Raw genomic sequence first — 15,651 nt, forward strand, 5'->3', positions numbered from 1 at the left:
GAAATATTTAGCAGGGACTGGCTGGCGCTGCATCTGAAGACGAGCTTTTGATTAGTGATTTTAAGCTGCGTGTAAAAGAATAAAGAGCAAACTAATCAAAGCGGTTGAGCTCACAAATCTGTTGTGGATTTTAACTTCACAAATGTAGGTTATAGGAGAATACAAGTCTCTCTTTACGCTTGATCATGAGGAACTGTGTTAAAAATAAACCATGAACGACTCACTGGATTATTTTGACCTTTGTGTATTGAAATAGAACCACAACAAAGGTTTGACTAAAGTTTTTTTCTGGGATGCAGAATATAATCTTGTCATCCATCTGTGACCTGAGCTTCTATTTATATCCCTTCATCCCATTGTTAAAGCTCAGTCTCTGTGGATGTGATGAACTCTTGAAGCCATATTTTTTGAAACCTATAACTGTAATCTACAATGTAGAATAATGTATTAAAAACATCATTTAAGCTTCTTAAAGATTGGTAATAGTGTCTCCAGCGTATGTAGGGTCTCTACCAGTGGTGGGACCTCAGCTGACTCCGTTTCAAGTGGAGAGGCAGTGGCTCTACTCCAAGCCCCTCATGGATGACCATGCTTCTCAGCCTATCTCTGTTCACCTTCCAGAGAAAACCAATTTCAGCTGCTTGTCCCTGCCATTTTATTCTTTCTGTCAATACCCACCATTAATGACTACATGTCAGGTTAGGAACGTGACTCAACTACCGAAAGCTTTGCCTTTTGGCTTAGCTCTCTTTTAACTACCGCAGATATGTGCAGCATATTCATAACTACTGTTGGCCGCCCACTCCGTATTTCTCTCACTCACTAACAAGACACTATACTTTAACTCCCTTACATAGGGTAGGTTCTCACCCCCAACCAGAAGAAGGCTCCACTTATTCTGACTGAGGACCGTAGATTCTTATGTGTTCTTTTTTTCCCCAGCACTTCACAACCAAACCCAAACACCACAACACCTTGGCTGCATCTAGAAATGCTGTCAAAAACAATTCTGGACCAAATGGTATCTGGTGAAGTCCAACCCTCCCTGGATAACAGTCTAACCTGCTACCCACTATGTGGATCGAGCTCTGGCACCGCTCGTACAGGGAACAGACAGCCCTTATCGTGGTGAATGATACCCATACTCCTTGAGCTGATCCATAGTACCACAACCCGGGCTCCTCCTGAATCTAAGGTTAGACTATCTGGCCAACCCTTCTTTTGAGGACCCCTGAATAGACCTCGCTAGGAAGAGACAGACACTCCGATACCCCTTTTTAAAATGGGGGCAACCGCCCAAGTCTGTCTATAATCCAGAGGTACTGCACTATATGTTCCAATGTTGCAGAGGTGTTTCCTTTTTTATTCCTTATTTTTCAATTGAATCAGTAATAGTTTTGTTGAACTAAAACTGGAGTGACATGCTGGCTCAGCAGTTGTAAATGCAAATCTTGTAGCAGCTCAGAAGTGTTGTGAATCAGGCCTATCACCAGCATGTGTTCACTGTTTCCCACACCAGTTTAGCATGTTTCCTTCTGTGTGGCATGAGAGGAAGTTGAATGGAAAAACGGCCTCCACACCCACTGTGGCCACATGGCAAGGGAGGAGAGCAGTCCGTCAGGAGCCCACCGGCCGCAGTCGGGAATATTTGTGGTCAGCTTTCTCCTCACTCTGCAGCTCGACCTGCTTTTCACTCTCGATTCCCAAATCTGAACACAACCCAATGTGCACTTTTCCCTCATTCATTATCTCCTCTGCTCTGTCCGACTATTTATACTGACGGAGCGACACTTGAAATGGAATCACCCCCTTTGCTAAAAGGCAGGGAAACGATCAGGCCGCATCAGCAGTGCGGTTGACCACAGTTCATCAGACTAGGGCCAGAACCAATGGCTCCATCCATTGGCTCCATTTCAATCAGCCACAAACGCAGAGAAATCCGGCAAACATACATCATATATATATATATATATTGATAAGTGTAAACAATGGAAAGAGGCTTTAGTGATTCAAGCGCAGAATGACCTGGTTCATCCACCATCTACTTCCCTCGACTATTTCCTGTCTCTCTTCGAACCGAACTGCCATCGTGTTGTAACCAATGTCACCTGTGTCGTTGAGACGGAAATCCCCTTCTTCAAAGTCTTACCTGACATTCTCGCCAATGTCAAGTGAACAAAATCAATATATTTTCACATAGAAGTGGATTTACTTTGACTGATTAAAAAGATCTTTAAATACCCTCGGGTATTTAGTGGAACAAACTAACCAACATTAAAGTAAACTGACAGAAAAATGTTTTTCAGCTGTTATTCATTAGTGTAAACATTCTTTTCCTTCCCACAACAGGTCATGAAAAATTCTATCATTACTTACTTGGTGTTTCTTCTCTATATAAAACAGAAACTAATAGTTCTATATATCTTAGTAGTGACAAACTAACTGATTCAAAAGAAGAGTTTGATATAATAATAACGTCAGCAGTTTTCAGAAATGCTGGTAAACAGTGGCATGAATGACTTGTGTGAAGGTTATCCTTGGACGTTATGATTCCAGAATCAGTGTCTAGTAATTGTCATAAAAATACCTTGTTAATCATGTCGCAATATCTTGTTTAATAGCTGCAATTGTGGTGGCTGACGAATAACTCAGTGTCTCCGAGGGAAATGAAAGTGTTATTTATATATAAGAAAGATCATTAATTTCTGTGAAAGCAGCACTCGTGTCATGTTGACCACAGTTCGTCAGACTAGGGCCAGAACCAATGGCTCCATCCATTGGCTCCATTTCAATCAGCCACAAACGCAGAGAGATCCGGCAAACATACATCATATATATATATATATTTTGATAAGTGTAAACAATGGAAAGAGGCTTTAGTGATTCAAGCGCAGAATGACCTGGTTCATCCACCATCTACTTCCCGCGACTATTTCCTGTCTCTCTTCGAACCAAACTGCCATCGTGTTGTAACCAATGTCACCTGTGTCGTTGAGACTGAAATCCCCTTCTTCAAAGTCTTACCTGACATTCTCGCCAATGTAAAGTGAACAAAATCAACATATTTTCACATAGAAGTGGATTTACTTTGACTGATTAAAAAGATCTTTAAATACCCTCGGGTATTTAGTGGAACAAACTAACCAACATTGAAGAAAACTGACAGAAAAATGTTTTTCAGCTGTTATTCATTAGTGTAAACATTCTTTTCCTTCCCACAACAGGTCATGAAATTACATTCTATCATTACTTACTTGGTGTTTCTTCTCTATATAAAACAGAAACTAATAGTTCTATATATCTTAGTAGTGACAAACTAACAGATTCAAAAGAAGAGTTTGATATAATAATAATGTCAGCAGTTTTCAGAAATGCTGGTAAACAGTGGCATGAATGACTTGAGGTTATCCTTGGATGTTTTGTTTCCAGAATTAGTGTCTAGTAATTGTCATAAAAATACTTGTTAATCATGTCGCAATATCTTGTTTAATATCTGCAATTGTGGTTGCTGACGAATAACTCAGTGTCTCAGAGGGAAATGAAAGTGTTATTTATATATAAGAAAGATCATTAATTTCTGTGAAAGCAGCACTCGTGTCATGTTGACCACAGTTCGTCAGACTAGGGCCAGAACCAATGGCTCCATCCATTGGCTCCATTTCAATCAGCCACAAACACAGAGAGATCCGGCAAACATACATCATATATATATATATATTTTGATAAGTGTAAACAATGGAAAGAGGCTTTAGTGATTCAAGCGCAGAATGACCTGGTTCATCCACCATCTACTTCCCTCGACTATTTCCTGTCTCTCTTCGAACCGAACTGCCATCGTGTTGTAACCAATGTCACCTGTGTCGTTGAGACGGAAATCCCCTTCTTCAAAGTCTTACCTGACATTCTCGCCAATGTCAAGTGAACAAAATCAATATATTTTCACATAGAAGTGGATTTACTTTGACTGATTAAAAAGATCTTTAAATACCCTCGGGTATTTAGTGGAACAAACTAACCAACATTAAAGTAAACTGACAGAAAAATGTTTTTCAGCTGTTATTCATTAGTGTAAACATTCTTTTCCTTCCCACAACAGGTCATGAAAAATTCTATCATTACTTACTTGGTGTTTCTTCTCTATATAAAACAGAAACTAATAGTTCTATATATCTTAGTAGTGACAAACTAACTGATTCAAAAGAAGAGTTTGATATAATAATAACGTCAGCAGTTTTCAGAAATGCTGGTAAACAGTGGCATGAATGACTTGTGTGAAGGTTATCCTTGGACGTTATGATTCCAGAATCAGTGTCTAGTAATTGTCATAAAAATACCTTGTTAATCATGTCGCAATATCTTGTTTAATAGCTGCAATTGTGGTGGCTGACGAATAACTCAGTGTCTCCGAGGGAAATGAAAGTGTTATTTATATATAAGAAAGATCATTAATTTCTGTGAAAGCAGCACTCGTGTCATGTTGACCACAGTTCGTCAGACTAGGGCCAGAACCAATGGCTCCATCCATTGGCTCCATTTCAATCAGCCACAAACGCAGAGAGATCCGGCAAACATACATCATATATATATATATATTTTGATAAGTGTAAACAATGGAAAGAGGCTTTAGTGATTCAAGCGCAGAATGACCTGGTTCATCCACCATCTACTTCCCGCGACTATTTCCTGTCTCTCTTCGAACCAAACTGCCATCGTGTTGTAACCAATGTCACCTGTGTCGTTGAGACTGAAATCCCCTTCTTCAAAGTCTTACCTGACATTCTCGCCAATGTAAAGTGAACAAAATCAACATATTTTCACATAGAAGTGGATTTACTTTGACTGATTAAAAAGATCTTTAAATACCCTCGGGTATTTAGTGGAACAAACTAACCAACATTGAAGAAAACTGACAGAAAAATGTTTTTCAGCTGTTATTCATTAGTGTAAACATTCTTTTCCTTCCCACAACAGGTCATGAAATTACATTCTATCATTACTTACTTGGTGTTTCTTCTCTATATAAAACAGAAACTAATAGTTCTATATATCTTAGTAGTGACAAACTAACAGATTCAAAAGAAGAGTTTGATATAATAATAATGTCAGCAGTTTTCAGAAATGCTGGTAAACAGTGGCATGAATGACTTGAGGTTATCCTTGGATGTTTTGTTTCCAGAATTAGTGTCTAGTAATTGTCATAAAAATACTTGTTAATCATGTCGCAATATCTTGTTTAATATCTGCAATTGTGGTTGCTGACGAATAACTCAGTGTCTCAGAGGGAAATGAAAGTGTTATTTATATATAAGAAAGATCATTAATTTCTGTGAAAGCAGCACTCGTGTCATGTTGACCACAGTTCGTCAGACTAGGGCCAGAACCAATGGCTCCATCCATTGGCTCCATTTCAATCAGCCACAAACGCAGAGAGATCCGGCAAACATACATCATATATATATATATATTTTGATAAGTGTAAACAATGGAAAGAGGCTTTAGTGATTCAAGCGCAGAATGACCTGGTTCATCCACCATCTACTTCCCGCGACTATTTCCTGTCTCTCTTCGAACCAAACTGCCATCGTGTTGTAACCAATGTCACCTGTGTCGTTGAGACTGAAATCCCCTTCTTCAAAGTCTTACCTGACATTCTCGCCAATGTAAAGTGAACAAAATCAACATATTTTCACATAGAAGTGGATTTACTTTGACTGATTAAAAAGATCTTTAAATACCCTCGGGTATTTAGTGGAACAAACTAACCAACATTGAAGAAAACTGACAGAAAAATGTTTTTCAGCTGTTATTCATTAGTGTAAACATTCTTTTCCTTCCCACAACAGGTCATGAAATTACATTCTATCATTACTTACTTGGTGTTTCTTCTCTATATAAAACAGAAACTAATAGTTCTATATATCTTAGTAGTGACAAACTAACAGATTCAAAAGAAGAGTTTGATATAATAATAATGTCAGCAGTTTTCAGAAATGCTGGTAAACAGTGGCATGAATGACTTGAGGTTATCCTTGGATGTTTTGTTTCCAGAATTAGTGTCTAGTAATTGTCATAAAAATACTTGTTAATCATGTCGCAATATCTTGTTTAATATCTGCAATTGTGGTTGCTGACGAATAACTCAGTGTCTCAGAGGGAAATGAAAGTGTTATTTATATATAAGAAAGATCATTAATTTCTGTGAAAGCAGCACTCGTGTCATGTTGACCACAGTTCGTCAGACTAGGGCCAGAACCAATGGCTCCATCCATTGGCTCCATTTCAATCAGCCACAAACACAGAGAGATCCGGCAAACATACATCATATATACATATTTTGATAAGTGTAAACAATAGAAAGAAGCTTTAGTGATTCAAGCGCAGAATGACCTGGTTCATCCACCATCTACTTCCCTCGACTATTTCCTGTCTCTCTTCGAACCGAACTGCCATCGTCTCCTTCCTCTTAGCCTAGATTCTCTGGGCAGAAATAGATCCAGATCCACCGTCCTCTGCTGGGGATTTGATATGAAATCTGCCCTTGGCAGACTGACAGAAGTCTCTCTCTGCATGTGTGTGTTTACACCTCTCTGGTGACCAAGTGTGTCGGTCTGAGCACCATGTGCTCAACATTCACTGTTATGTCATCTCTAAAATACTGTAGATGTTATCTTGTGTGTTAATGGAAGATATCTGTTGTCAAGCATTCAAAGGACCAACAGCAAATTTTTAATTCAAATAATCAAAAATTAACGTAACAAAAATATCAATCAGGCAGTGTACACCTCAACCAATGAGAAACCCCAGCATACTTGAATTGTTATGGCCCATGCTGCTTTATTTCAATTGCGGTGTTGTAACCAATGTCACCTGTGTTGTTGAGACTGAAATCCCCTTCTTCAAAGTCTTACCTGACATTCTCGCCAATGTCAAGTGAACAAAATCAACATATTTTCACATAGAAGTGGATTTACTTTTACTGATTAAAAAGATCTTTAAAAACCCTCGGGTATTTAGTGGAACAAACTAACCAACATTGGCGAAAACTGACAGACAAATGTTTTTCAGCTGTTATTCATTAGTGTAAACATTCTTTTCTTTCCCACAACAGGTCATGAAATTACATTCTATCATTACTTACTTGGTGTTTCTTCTCTATCTAAAACATAATCGCTCGATATCTTAGTAGTGACCAACTAACAGATTCAAAAGAAGAGTTTGATATAATAATAATGTCAGCAGTTTTCAGAAATGCTGGTAAACAGTGGCGTGAATGACTTGTGTGAAGGTTATCCTTGGACGTTATGATTCCAGAATCAGTGTCCAGTCCTTGTTAATCATGTCGCAATATTTTGTTTAATAGCTGTAATTGTGGTGGCTGACAAATAACTCAATGTCTCCGAGGGAAATGAAAGTGCTATTAATATATGAGAAAGATCATTCATTTCTGTAAAAGCAGCACTTGTGTCATGTTTACCAACTTGAGTCACTGCTTTTTAAACTTTGTGGCAATAAAGGCAGACTTTATGAGAGGGTGGAATAAGTGTCAGCTTCGACTGTGGACTCAAACCAGCAACTCCAGCGTCACGAAACAGGTCATTAGGTGACAAAGCATGAAGTCTGTGGTCTTTGTGAAAAACTCAAAAACAAGTCACACTAGCTCCACTCACACAAGTTAAGGACGTTTAACAACCAACAACATGTGTTGAGCTCCAGGCAAAGGCAATGACAAAAGGACACACATTTTGTGTTGTTGAGCAAATTCAGGTCGATCTGCATTGTTTGGCACTGCACTAGAAGATAGGACCCCCTGGAGGCTTGACAAACACATTATCAATGTGTGAGATGACCTGAAGCATTCAAGAGCTGAAAGAAGCAAAACATTTGTTCTAAAATGTAATGTGTTATGATGAAGATTACAGATGGTTTTTTGCACTTATTCCAGTGATGTCATCTCTTGCAGATGGATTTAAAGACTGACGAATGAGTTGAACATTTTCAGTTAGCTTTACTTACTGCTTTACTCCAAACACCTTTACCATCTTTATCTGATGCTTCTCTTGAAACAACACTTATTATTCACTGATTTTATTAGGAATATATCAAAATATAATAGGCTCCGTCTTTTGATGGTTTAAGTTAAACTATTGTCACAACATTTTCTGTTTATTTGTTTTAACACTACAGCTTTATATGTTGAGCATATGATGACTTGTTGTAGGCAATGACTCTTTCCACAATTGTATGTAGTTTCAATATTAAATCTTCCACTGTTGCTATGCTATTACGCCTACATTTGGACAGAATGTGTGTTGCCTTTTTTTCAAACTGCTCCTGCAAGGACAAACTCTGAAATTTGAACAACTCAGATCCTTTGGGGTATCATGACCTTTATCTTTTTCAGAGTGGTTGGAATGGTTGCCATGGCAACCTAGCTGCCAGCTTGGGCTAGGGTCCATCTTTAGATTACGTCATCACCTGACAGATTGCTAATTCCGACTGCAGTCTTTTTTTAAAAACAAACATGGTGTCTCTGTTTGGAAGGAGGGAAGTGGGGCGCAGAATACCAATGCAACATTTCAGGAGGAACACGCCGAGTCTTTGGGAAGGAGAAATAAAAGGTTTGTTTTCTAAGATGTGATAGAGGAGAGATGATAGTTCAGATAGGCTGTTACACAAACACAGCTCTGCCTGCTCTCTGTAATCCATCACAGATTAACGCGGTTCATTACACAGCTCATTGCTCCTGAATATACAGTAGAATAAACAGTGCTCTAATCTGACTTCCACCACTTACTCTCTTAGATCAAGCGCTCAGATTACAATCGCAGTTCTACAATACTCCGAGTTGATGCATTTGTCTATATTTTTGTCCAACTCCTCCTTAATTGATTGTCTGCCTAACTAGACGGGTGTGGCACCCACATGCAGGCTACACAGTCCAGGAGGGACGCTCCACCATCTGGCGCAGGAATCCCCCGCCCAGCAGGCGGCGTGTGCCCACACCTCGTCCCGGCTAATTAGAACATGGCTGACTTTGTCCTGTATGTTGTTAAACACTGTTGTTGCTGCTGGTTCCACAGGCCTGACGGGGGGCTGAGTGTCTGTCACAGCCAAAAAACAAGAGGCGTCTGATGTGAAGTGACTTATTGTTGGACCCGGATGTAGTTTGCGTGGCATGATCACCCTTTTTTACAGCTTTTAGTGGAATATTTAATCTTTATTCTCTTACTTTTTTCAGAATCAGAAACTTTTATTGTGTTGTAAACAATATATTGGAATTGGTTTGTGGTGTTTTTGCCCTGCGTATTAAAACAAGTCTTCCATAATAATATTTCATCATAATAATGCATGTTTTCTCTTATTTTTCCTTAAAATGATAGTAGATGAATAAGTATCAACCTAAATACATTACTTTCCTTTTTTTAAATTAATTCAATTTCACAAAAAGAAGGTAGAACACAATGTGAGTGATTGTAATTGCCTGCTTAAGACCTATTTTCCTATAATTAAATGACCTCTTTATTCATTGTGAAACATCAGAGCAGAGCATTCCTCCATCTAGATATTTAGTCATATTTTATCTTGAAGCTCAAGATATGAATATCATTAAGCTATATCCATGAATAAGAAATGTCTTCCTTTTTTTTACATTAAATATTCAGGTTGTTGTTTTGTAAATACTCATTTAGGGTTTCGTTGAATCTTGTGAATGACGAGCGCACGCTGACCTCAAACCCGGGTCATTATTAAAAGTGAGCAAGCAGTTAGTTGAGCTTCTGTGGAAGAATGTGGCCGGCAGTGTGAGAATGTGAGCAGGTGGTTGAGTCAGATGACAGGAATCTGACGTATGTCGCAGACTTTGGTCTCAATTCAGCTCCACCTGCCTCTATCATCTGGGAAACAAGGTGTCCACGACAAACAAATAAACAGCTTTTATGATTGAATATGGTTAAGAGGTGCGACAGCCGATGGAAATCTGTGTTCTAGTTAAAGGGTGGAGTCATTCCAGGTCATGCTTAGCTGAGTGCTTTTGAAAACATTTGTCACGTTCCAAAGTTCAATTAGTAAGTAAATAAATTACATCAGCTTTCCATGTTCAGAGACTCACCTGCATTGCATCAAACCTGCCACATAGCTGTTCTCTTTATATGCTGGATGACAGACCTTGAACTCATTTTAGAGAATCATTCTTTGTCATGTTTATAAAGAGTTAGTTAGACTTTAATTTAACTAAACTGGCGTCAATTCATCAGAAGAACATCCTTAAGTCGTGGCTGAGCTCCAGGTGACACTGTCATCATTCAGAGCGACACAATGTGAATTTCCGACATTCCTGCATAACTGCTCTGATTAGGTTACAGAGGAGAATATTTAAGATCTCCTCTCATTCTCACGGTGGTAGTTATCGTCCTGCTGTAGGTCTGATATATTTAACCTCACTCTGTTGGCTGCTGTGTCATCTGGATCCCTGAATATACCGGCTGAACTCAGACACTCATGTGACACACTTATGAATGATTATGTATAATATTAACAAAAAAAACGACTGAGAGGAATTAAGGAAGTTAAATACACACAAATCATTTAACAACAAAAAATATTTTAGTAACTCAAGTAATCTGCCACAGTACAAAAACATCAAGAAATCACCTAATAACTTGAATTTTATTAATTAAAATAAAATATAAACTATTACTTTACTCTTTTTAAGTCACTTATAATGCATAATTATCTGGTTTTAGTGAAATTTATTTCAAAATTTTTAGCATCTTCCAATAGCTGTTGGTTTAGAAAGAATCATTCTATGTCTTTTAAATGGTTTTAAAGATAATGAATACATTAAAAAATATAAATATTATTGAAATTATTAACAGCAGGTTAAAATATAACCACCTGAAGCTGTGAGAAAACAAACAAATAAAGGGCCTGATAAATGGCACTACAGACTTTTTTTTTTCTTGCAAGCATCTGATTCGATTCTCACATCAGTGAACCAAAGTAAACCGTTTCCAAACGGTGTTTTGAGCTCAGGAGCTGCACTTTGACACAGATTCTTGAGTGACAGCTTTAAACTTGTATCTGCGGTTCATCCTGGCTTCAATAACTATGACAATAGAAGCAGAACAATGACTTTGGCTGCAAATCAAGGCTGAAATAATATTTGCATATTGGTAATAGGAAGAAAATGCAATTACCGAACCATCTTTGACTTTCTCTCTTCTGACTGATTTATTTATTAAATAATTTAATAATACCAATTGTTGCAGTTTTTTAATGAAATTTTCTTTGAGTGGATTTCATCCCTTTTTATTAAAACCCTCTAGTAATATTTTTGTGCCACATTGTATGATAACAAAAGATTATTCAAAAATATATATATATAAAAAATGATCAGCATTTTAAACCATTGTAAAAGATTCATAATTAATTTTACTTGAAAAACGATGGAGAAAGAAAAACATTCAAAACACAAAAACATTTTAAATCTAGACGCAAGTGTCTCCACCTGAGATCTTTTTCTGCTGCTGTCTGAGTTGAAACCTTCAACTGTCATGTCCAACAAAACATCTTTCACTGTGCTGTTGAGAGACGATGCTCGGAATAGTAACAGTTGTGTGTTGTCTACTGACACAGCTTCTCTCTGTCAACAAAGTCGCTTCATTTGAATTGTTTGAAACTCATGGATGTTTGTTTGTGTCCGCAGGGGTTCTTCAAGACATCCAGCGGCATTACGAGGTGTCAGACAGCAGAGCCGGCTTGTTGCAAACAGGTAAGTCTCCTTTAACCCAGTAATCTTTCCGTCAAGCCCGAGATTAACACCTAGATACATCCCACGCATCCACATGTGGAGTTTTTAGTGTTGTTTCCAAATATCGTGTTTGCAGAGAAGTTATTAAAAGCTTAAGTAGGCAGGCTCAGGTCGGGTCAACAGAAAGGATAACAAAGTTGTGGCCAGGCATGAATGCAGGCCACATGTATGAGCCAATAAGTGCCTTCAAACCTTGGTTTAAGGGGCAGGGTTTCCTTCTTTTTAGACACCCATGAATTCGGCTTTTTAGCCATATAGCGAGTGAAAGGCTTGTGCTGGTGGACAGTGGGCCGTCTTGTCTCTGTGTGCCCTCGGAGTCGTTCAAACACCAACAAACCTGCACACAAAGCAGCATTGAGACGGAGCAGGCCAGTGTGAGGGGAAGAATGCACCAGTGTTTCTTGAGGCTCCGCTTGAGGGCTCTTGCTTCAGCAAATATGGCATTAAAAAAAAATCAGCTTTTTCCTGAAGATTGTTAAAAACATCACCTCACAGTGTTGACTGTGACTATAGACACCTGAGAGTAGATCTTCACACTCAGCGTTTCATAAAGGTCAGCAGCCGTCAGCCCCGAGGGCAGCCCGCTGTGTGTTCCTGGCCTGTCCTGTCTTGCTCGGGACTCCGCTTGGCCCCTGGTCCCCAGACGACCTCTTTCTCACAACAGCATGAGGAATGCTGGATGTCCAGGGTCCCGAGCTTTGGGAGTGGGTGGCCGCAGACAGGGAGCCTAAGTGTTAACCTTGTTGGACGATGATGTCACGAGTGTGTGCATATTTGTGTTTACGCTCTATACACAACCCTTCCGGGGTTCCAGAGCCCCCACTTCCGTCCGGAGAGGGAACAATTCCAGCCTCTGTGTGCACCTGCGTGTCTGGTTCTCTCGCAGGCTCTGGTTCCACCTGATCTCACGGACAGCCTGAGTAGGTGTTTTGCCAGGTCACCTCCACAAGTTTAAAAACATACTGACCACACACTTCAGGACTTTCATCGCTGAGCAAACACAGCTTCAATCTTGAGCCATTTGAGGCGGTAATGTCAGAAGGCTTCATCAACATGATTTTATAATGTCCCCCGACAACTCATAGCGTAGTGCAACAGTTTACACACCAGTTTCAGTAAGTTTAGTAAGTGGAGGTTGTTCACCTTGACAAAGAGACAACACAAGGTTTAAGGGAAATCGAATCTGTGATATAATTTTTTTTTAAATGCCTGAATATTGAACGTTGAATATAAGATTTATAATTTTAAACCTTTACATTTTTTAAATTAAAATTAAAGCATTTATTTATTATTTTTTTAAATAATAGAATCCAATAATTTCTTTATTAAAAAGAAAAAATGTGTTTTATTGAATCATATATAATAAAGTGTATACATAAGATTTAATTAGTTTTTATTGATTTTTTTAATTAAATATTTTCTATATTAAAAGGCTGATTTTTTTTTCATGGAATCATTAAAATAAATTATTCATATATTGAGGTTGCATTTTTAAATAATTTATTTAAAAAAATGTTATATTTTCACTAAATGAATCTTTAAATGTAATCTTTAATTATTAAATATATATATATATATATATATATATATACAGTATATATATATATATATATAAACAGAATTGAAAAGAAATGTCAATGTTTTACATTTAAAATGTTAAATTCAACGATCCACTCTTCTGATGACTAATTGAATTCAAGTTTTTTTTTCTGGTATGTAATGTGCCATAAATTAGGAATATTATGGCTATGATTCAGACATAAATGTGGATGTATTATATTAGCATATTTCCGTTTATATATATATTTTTATATAATGGCACATTTTTTTAGGCTAGTCCAGATTAATGTCCATAAACCTCATTTGCATGCAAGCACTATTTAAGCTATGTTGGCCACAGCAACTCTTTCCTCAGGAGCACAACACAAAAGTGTTAAGAGATGTGCACTCATTTCTTTTGTGTGTGCGTGTGCATGTGTTCCATTATCATGCGAGCAGCTGACGCCTGGACTCTTTGTCCGAGAGGTTTGCGTAGCTGTCAGTCAGGTATCGAGCCTGCAGCTCTTTGTCGAGGCTGTTGATAGTCTCACCTGAGCTCAGGACAGTCTGAACTCAGGCCCTGGAGATGACGGGCGTCTGAGCTAATGGCCCCGCGGCAGCAGCCACAACATCAGTGAGTGACACCCACAGCTGTGAGAGGACCTGTCCCGAGGGTGTGCAGGGCAAGAGAGGTTAACACAGGAGGGGCTTCACCTGGATGGTGTAACCTTCACTTGCTGGAAGTCTTCAGCAATCACACGGAAGAATCTGAGCAGATTTATTTTCTCGCGGTGCCCTTCGTGAGCTTTTAAAAAAAGTCTTAATGGGGTAATTGATGGCTAGTAATGGAACTTGCCGTCGTTATGACACGCCCCTGACTCAGCTTGGACCCGGGAGTTATTGGGGTCAGTGGAGCTTGTTGTAGTGAAGGAGCTCAAAACAGCTCACAGACTGTCTGCGTCTTGTTCTGTGTGTGGTTCGGCCACCTCGTGTGAAACTGGACACCGCACTCACACACAGACACCAACTGACGGAGCTCCTGGTGTCACTCTGGGACCACAAGTGGAAACTTTCAGCTTCAGACACGAATGTTTGAATCCAGTCAGAAGGAGTCGTGGTGGAGGTACTGAGGGAGCACTATGAGTCCTCTGATGTTAAAAACAGAACACCTATTAGTAGATGTAATGAGATCACAGTTACAAGTATAAAAATGGGTTTGCATGGGAGGGTGGCTGAGATAAAGTCGAAGCTTCGTCACCCACTTTAGACTCAAGCTCAGTTCTTATAGAAAAATATCGATCGACAGTATGATTAATTGAAAATACTTTCGATAAGAACACATCAAGCTGGTTAGCAGAGAGCTCAGAGCCAAGTCATGTGGTCACTCTTGTTGAGTTTGATCAGCTGTTTTGGCCACTCACAGCTGCTCTTATTTTGTCTCCCGTCCTCGTTGGCATCCCTCGATACCTCCTCTCTCTCTCTCTCTCAATCTTTTTTGGCAGCTGTTGTTGCTTGTTGTCACTCCTACTTGCACCTCATAAGAGAGGTACTGACGGAGGGATGAAGGTAAATTGGAGGGGAGAAAGTGCCACCTGTGACTTCTTGAATGCAGACAGAGTTTAATCCGCTGCACTATTGATTCCCAAATCCCTGTAATTACATTGTGATGGTGTCGGGGCGCCTCCCTCTCCTGCTGGAATGAGAATAGCAGGATGACCTGATGCTGCATCAAAACCTGCGTGTCGCTATATCAGGACATTTTTTATAGGACGCGTCTCCGAGGAGGGCAGCTGTTGGCTGTTGATTGGCACCCACTCCCCCGTCTCCCCACTCCCGCTTTCTGTCAGCAAACCAATTCACATTCGATGAGTTTGTGTCAATCAGAAATTGATTTAAAGGTCACTAAGTGTATTTCAACTCTCTCTGCTTTACGACACTTTTAGAAAAGGATGCGACATATACAAGTACAACACAGTACAAATACATTTAGAATTAGTTTTATGAAAGATAGAAAAACTATTAATAGAAAATACTGTATTATCAAGTAGAATATGTAATAAAGAACAATATATTCATTTAAAAACCATGTATAACTTAAGTAAGCTTGAATCAAATATTATAAGGTGGCCTAAAATGTTAGAATTAAATGGTACATGTTAATAATTAATGAGGAAAAAACAATACGTTTTTTGCTTTAACTCGTAGTATTTATCATTCTATGTACCACATGAACACTGTCTCATATCTACAACTGTCCAAAACATTATGACCTCCCTAACTTTGTCTCTAGACTATTTTGCTCC

The 15,651-nt window shown here is 38.8% G+C and overlaps 1 protein-coding gene across 1 annotated transcript in view; it reads left to right on the forward strand.

Annotated features, from left to right (window-relative positions):
* The window catches only part of LOC148066501 (sphingosine-1-phosphate transporter SPNS2), a 55,341-nt gene that overhangs the window by 10,208 nt on the left and 29,482 nt on the right, over positions 1 to 15,651 (forward strand). The window contains exon 2 of the mRNA XM_087807202.1: positions 11,705 to 11,770. Within this exon, the coding sequence (XP_087663328.1) occupies positions 11,705 to 11,770 (66 nt within the window). The remainder of the gene's footprint in view (positions 1 to 11,704; positions 11,771 to 15,651) is intronic.

The sequence above is a fragment of the Callionymus lyra genome, chromosome 14 (genome assembly GCF_982586985.1).
Source record: "Callionymus lyra chromosome 14, fCalLyr1.hap1.1, whole genome shotgun sequence".
NCBI classification, from domain to species: domain Eukaryota; kingdom Metazoa; phylum Chordata; class Actinopteri; order Syngnathiformes; family Callionymidae; genus Callionymus; species Callionymus lyra.